Source organism: Marmota marmota, unplaced genomic scaffold (genome assembly GCF_001458135.2).
Source record: "Marmota marmota marmota unplaced genomic scaffold, marMar, whole genome shotgun sequence".
Lineage (NCBI taxonomy): Eukaryota > Metazoa > Chordata > Mammalia > Rodentia > Sciuridae > Marmota > Marmota marmota.
In genome coordinates, this window is record NW_026000026.1 from 808,672 (window position 1) to 814,771 (window position 6,100).

Below are 6,100 nucleotides of genomic sequence, written 5' to 3' on the forward strand. Positions count from 1 at the left end.
GGGCACTCCCCGGGCTGGGGAGTAGAGCAGGGTGCTGGGTGGGGCCTGTCCTGCTGTTCCTGCGGTCAGTCTTCACCACGTTACATATGTCAGATGGGAGTGGAGCCCCGGCCATCTGGAGCTGGTCTTTGGGAAGGTGCCTGGCGGGAGCACAGTTTTCTCAGTGGGGGTCTGGGCAGTGTCTGCGGGCCACTGGAACAGCCTCGGGCTCTGTCTCCCAGCCAAGCCCTGCCAAGGAGAGGGCTCGGAATGAGGCGGCAGTGGCTTTCTTGGTTTTCCCAGAAACATCAGCTGCAGCAGACCAGTGGGGGGAGGTGAGGGGACAAAAGAGGGGCTGTCCCTCACCAGGTGGGGCCCACTTGCCCTCACGCCTGCAGTCCTGCACTGTTGGTCCCTGCTGCAAGCTGCCCACACGGCTGTCATCTGGCTGGGGTGGGCGTCCCCTGCTCTGTGCTGGGGCCTCCTTGCTCCCTGCCCAGCCTCCTCCTTGCACTCAGGCCATGTCAAGAGGGGACCCCCACCCTGAGCTCAGACTGTGTCCAGAGCCCTCCCTCTCCTCTGGGAAAGATGGTCCATGTGCTCTGGATCCCAAAGGGCTGTGGCCAAGCCTCCCTCGTGGCCTCTTGTGCCTGGTTTTGGGGGTCCTGGGTGGCCTGATCCCCAGGGGTCAGTGGGGCTGCCCAGGGCCATCTGGGGCCCGGGAGGCTGGGGCCAGGGACCAGTTGCTTGCAGTGCTGGTCTCCTTGGCGACTGCTACCAGGGAAGCATTGAGTTGGACCTATCAACCATAACGGGTCGGGAAGCCCCTGGTGCTTCCGTTCTGGGCGCGGGAACCCCACCATTCTCTGCTGGAGGCGGCTCCTTTCTGTCCCCTCAGGCTTTGCTGGACTGTGGGCCTTGCTGGCTCCTGTCCTGCTGCCTGGCCACACCTGAGTGAGCGGAGCACCAACTCCCAAGTCCGATGTCCCCTCAGAAGTGGCTACTGTGGGGTTCTGGAAGGCTCTGAGCACAGGGGCACCCACGCTGGTCCCCGAACCTCCTGAGGTCTCTGTGCTCTCCCTGGGGAAGGGAAGGGTGCTGCACTGACAGCAGCCCTGCACATGAGCCAGCACGGGCCTTGTCCCCTGGCTGTCCTTGTGCTGTGGGGCTGGGTCTCAGGGTGGTCACCCCACCCTGTCCTGCTGGGCCAGTCCTCCCCAACCGGGGGGCTTCAGGGATGGACCCTGTCAGGTCCCGTATCACTGAGGCCTCTGTTCCAGGGACCTAGGGCCATAGGACAGGGAGCCCATTCTTACCCCTCCCGGGTACAGAGGCAGGAGGTGGCAGAGTCCAGCACCTCAGAGCTTCAGCCTACATCTCTGAAAAGCAGGGGAGTGTGGGGCGAGGCCTCTGCTGGCTGGCCCTGGTCACCCAGACACCTTTAGGTGGGAAGGGGCCCGGAGAGCTTCTCCCACATTCAGCTGGACACGGGCTGGATGTGGGGTGGGATGAGCCGTAGTCTAGGGAAGGGCCCTGGCTGCACCTGGGATGATCTCCCCATTCATCTGGGCCTGGAGCCCCGGGCAGCCAGGGCCTCTCCTGGGAAGCCTCAAGCTGGGGAGGAGGCCCTGCAAGCACAGTGGATGCTCCTTCCTCTTCCGGGCCTCCAGGAGTGCGTGGGAGCACTTCCCTGCGTGCCCGCCGCCAGCCACCCCTGCACCAGCTCCCCCGCGGAGCCATCTGTGCCGTCTGTTCAGAAAACGTAAAAACAAAGCGTGAAGCGCGGTGGGCACTTCTGGGCAGGCTGCTCGAGGCTCCCACCACCGCCTCCGTGGGGTGGCCAGGTGCTCCCTGCTCTCCTCCTGGGCGACTGGAACAGGGGCCTTCCAGGGGCTGAGCTGCTGCGCCCCGGCTCTATGCTGGCTCCGTGCGTCCCAGGCTGCTTGGAAGGGCTCTGATCCACAAGGCGGTGTCAAAGGTGCCCCGTGTCTCTGGGGTCTCCTGAAGGTTCTGAGATGCCCAGCCAGAGCCCCCTAAGAGCAGGCCTGAGGCCTCCCCTGTGCTTTAACTTAGAGGAATCTTTCCGTGTGAGGAGCTAGACTCTGTGATGCAGTTCTGAGACACTGTGGACTCAGGATCCGGTTTGCGGGCTGTCCTGGGCCCTGTCCTGTTTCCAGGCCTGGCCAGATTCCCCCTCTGCTGAATGCTGGACATACCTGTCCTCCCCGTCCTCTGGGCATTGCTCTTCTCTCTGCCGGGACACCCTTCCTCCTCCTCCCCTGCTGCTTCTGGCCCAGGGCCCAGGTCTCCCTGGTTCCCTGTGCTGTCTGCAGGGCTGAGCTGGTCCCAGAGCCCTTTCTGTGATGGGGTGGGTGCCTTCAGGGCCCCAGCCTTGGGGACCTGGCTCAGGCCCAGGAGCCCCTGTCCTCCCTCAGGAGATCACACCATCAGGCGGGCACAGTGGCCAGAGAAGGCACACGAGATGTCTGCACTTTTTTTTCAGGGCTCAGTTAATTGAATCAATTGACTAATGAGCAGAGGAAATTAATTGCAGTTTTGAAATGTGCCGTTTCTTTGCGTGTGTTGTCTGTGCCAGAGGGCCCCGCCTGTGCTTCTGCTGCCCGCTGCCCGCTCCTCTGCCAGGAGCTGTCCTTGGGGCCACGCCCTGGGGGAGGGGACTGCTCCGGTGGCTGTGTTTCAGGGCCAGTGCGTGTGACAGGGTTAGCCCAGGGGACAGGTGCTGTCAGGACGGTGCGCCTTTCCTTGGGGCTTCAGGAGCAGGCTGCGTCTCAGAGTGCTGGGTGATGGCGTGCTCCCCCTGCCCTGGAACCAGCGGGCAGGGCTGGACCCGGGCCGAAGCCCATGTCCCTGTGGCCAAGCTCAGGCTGGGCCACGGGGGTCCTCAGGGGCCCACTGGGAGACTAGTGGCCCTCACTCTGAGCAGGCAGTGGAGCTGGCAAGGGGCAGTTCCCCTGTGGCCCTCAGGGCCCCTCCAGCTTCTGCATGCGGCTCTGGAGCTTTGCGCGTCCTGTGCAGCCCTGGCACCTCGGCCTCGGCTGCAGGGACTCTGCCTGAGTGCCCCCATCCCCACTGTTCACCTTGGGTACACGCACTGCTGGCCGGGCAGAGGCTCCTGCCCCCCAGTCAGCTGTGCTGTGCCTCTTGGGAGCATGTGTGGGTCGAACAGCAGTGTGCCGCTGGGTGTTGGTGAAGGCCGCTGTGCCTGGATACCTGGGCTGGATGCTCCTAGCAAGAGGCCTCCATGCCTGCAGCTGCCCTAGAGCACCGACTGGGGTGTTCCCTCCTGAGCTGCTGAGTCAGCGGCAGGCCCAGGCCCTGGCTGAGGCCGTGTCCTCTCATGGTGACTGGGGTGTCGTGTCAGCATGCCCTAGGAGTCGCTGCACTTTCAAATGTGATTGACACTTCAGCTGTGACTCTGAGCAGAGCTGAGGACCCTCCACATGGTGCAGGCCCTGGGGCGAGGGAACGGCGAGGGACTGGTGCTCTGCATGGGCAACCAGCCTGGACACGGTGGGCTTGCACAGAGGGCAGTGGGCTTGTGAGAGCCAGTGGGCAGAGGGCCCCAGGGCTGCCTGCTGGGTTGCGGGGCAGCCAGGTGGCACAGTGCAGGAGGGCGGGCCCGGGCACCTACTGTGCGTGGCACTGTCCAGTGGCCTCCTTGGGTTGCCTTCCCTGTGGACCAGGCTTGGCTGGGGATGCAGAGGCTGGGCTGGGGCCGGGCTGCATGGCTGACACCCCTGGGTCTGTACTGCCCGTCCACCTCTGCTGCAGCAGGGCCCAGCAGTCTCCTGGGCAGGGAGCCCAGCTTTGGGGTTTGGGCTGACCCCAGGTCTCCTGAGACACCCATGGGCCAGCTCTCGTGGTGCTTCAAGGGCTTTCTTTTCTTTATTGGTGGTCCTGGGATGAAGCCAGGGCCCCTCGTGTGCTAGGTGAGCATGGCACTGGGCGGAGATCAGCCCCCAGGGCGCCTTCTTCCCAGAGAAGGAAAAGAGCAGGTCAGGTCAGGTAACCAAACACTGGCCTTCAGCCTGTGTGCCCAAAGGCTCCACACACCCAGGACTTGTTCCCACTGACCCAAGGCTGCTGGGCCGCCTGCAGCGTGGCTTGCCTACAGGGATGAAGAGAGCTCAGCAGCACGGTGGTGTGGGACGAGGTCAGCAGGACCCTCCATGCCTCGGCCTTCACATCCTGGAGAGCTCTGGTCTTCTTTCTGCAAGGGGCAGAAACCATGTCCAAGGGCATGAAGTTGCAGGCTTCCCTAGTCTGAAGTCCAGGCTCAGGCACAGCTGGATGCTGTCTAAAGGCAGGAGTGTTGAGGCCCTTCTCTGTCCTCCACTGCTACCTCCCTGTGGCTTCATCCTTGGGGACGCCTGTGCCTGGGGCCTTGCACCAGGCCCCAGGCTGCAACCTAGGGTCATGGGGCCTCTTTTCATGTGGCTTGACTTGAGCAAAGGTCCTGGGGCTGATGATGCCAGTGCTGGCTGGCAGCCTTGGTACCAGGAGCACCCTGCACCCTGGCTGGAGAGGCTGGTTGAGGGGCTGGTGGTGGGTGCTGCACAGGGTGATGTCTAGTGGCATGTTCCACCTCCCTGGCACCAGTGGCTTGAATGATGGGGTGTGTGGAGCTGGGAGAGACTCCCTGCAGCCAAGGGAGCTTATGGCCAGCCCCCGGATCCACGGTGGAGGGTGCCAGAGGTTTCTTCTGTCCAGTGGGGAGAGGAGGGTGGCCAGAGCTTCAGGCAGGCCTGGGAAAGGGACGCTGTGTGGAGGGAATCCGACCCAGACAGGCTGACATGCAGCTGTGACTGCGGCTCTGTGCCCTGGGCTCTGGTCCCTCCACGTCACTGTTAGCAAGGGTCACTGTGGCCAAGGGGAGCCTGAAGAGCCTCTCTCTGTGCCATGTGACCAGAGCACGTTCATGGTGAGGACACGCCCCCTGGATGTGGACACGTCCCTTTCCGATTGCGAGTGGCCACCTCAGCGGCCTCAGTGCAGCAGGAGCTGCCTCCTTGGGAGGAGCTTCTGACGGTGCCTCTGGTTAGCTGCCTGTGCCCCAGCGGAGCAGCCTGTGGCTCCCAGGAAGAGGAGCGGGTGTGGCGGCCTCCGGCAGGGGCCCAGGAACAGGAGGCAGAGGGGGTCGTGGGTCACGTCCCTCACTCTTCCCGCTGTGGGCTCTGACCTGCGGCTCTCTGTGTCCTCCAGGTTCTTGCTGGTCTTCTCCTGCCTGGTGCTGTCCGTCTTCTCCACCATCAAGGAGTACGAGAAGAGCTCGGAGGGCGCCCTCTACATCCTGGTGAGCCAGCACCTGGGGCCAAGGGGAACAGGGTGGGGCTGAGCCCAGAAGACAAGGCCCCCTGGGCTGGAGAACCTACCGGGCACTCTGGCCTCAGCCCTGCTGCCCGTGTGCGCCTGGCCTCCCTAGTCCAGGGGGCACCCAAATATGTGGCCTTGCTCCTTCCAGGTGGGTTCTATGAGGTGGCCCTTGAGGCCCTTCCCAGGCTCTCAGTCCCCAGCACTGGTGACGCCACCTTGGATGACAGCACCCCCTCCACCACCCACCTGGTCCCTCTCCTCGCTACCCTCTTGGTTGTGCTGGAGGTGTGGGGTGCTCCACTGGAGGTGTGGGGTACTCCCCAGCAGATGTGGCACATGGGTGGGGCGTGATGCTCACAGCAGCCCTGTGCCAGGGCAGGGTGGGCACCAGGGCAACGGGAGTGTGATTTCTGTTGCCGTTGGTAACAGGGGTGGCTCTCAAGGAAGGTGGGCCCACCAGGAGGCCCCCTCCCACACCCACCCTCTGTCCCAGGGCTGCCTGAGTTTCGCGGAAGCTGTTTCCTCACTGTCACCTGGGACCCTCCCTCAGCCCTGCCATCGCCCCACATTGTCACCAGCTTTGACCAGGCAGAGCCTAGTCCAGCCCAGACAGTGAGGACCCCCCAGCCCAGACAGGAAGGACCCCCCCCATCCCAGTGAGGACCCCCCCAGCCCAGACAGCCCAGACAGGGAGGACCCCAGCCCAGACAGGGCAGATGAAGACCTCTGTGGTTTTCAGGCCCCTCGTGCTCATGGCTGTGGCCCCATGGGGCCCTGTGTCCTGTCC

The 6,100-nt window shown here is 63.9% G+C and overlaps 1 protein-coding gene across 1 annotated transcript in view; it reads left to right on the plus strand.

Annotated features, from left to right (window-relative positions):
• Nucleotides 1–249: 249 nt before the first annotated feature.
• The window catches only part of Kcnq2 (potassium voltage-gated channel subfamily Q member 2), a 43,882-nt gene continuing 38,031 nt past the window's right edge, over nt 250–6,100 (plus strand). Inside the window, 2 exon segments of the mRNA XM_048811921.1 lie at nt 250–314; nt 5,203–5,293. Coding sequence (XP_048667878.1) covers nt 250–314; nt 5,203–5,293 — 156 coding nt within the window.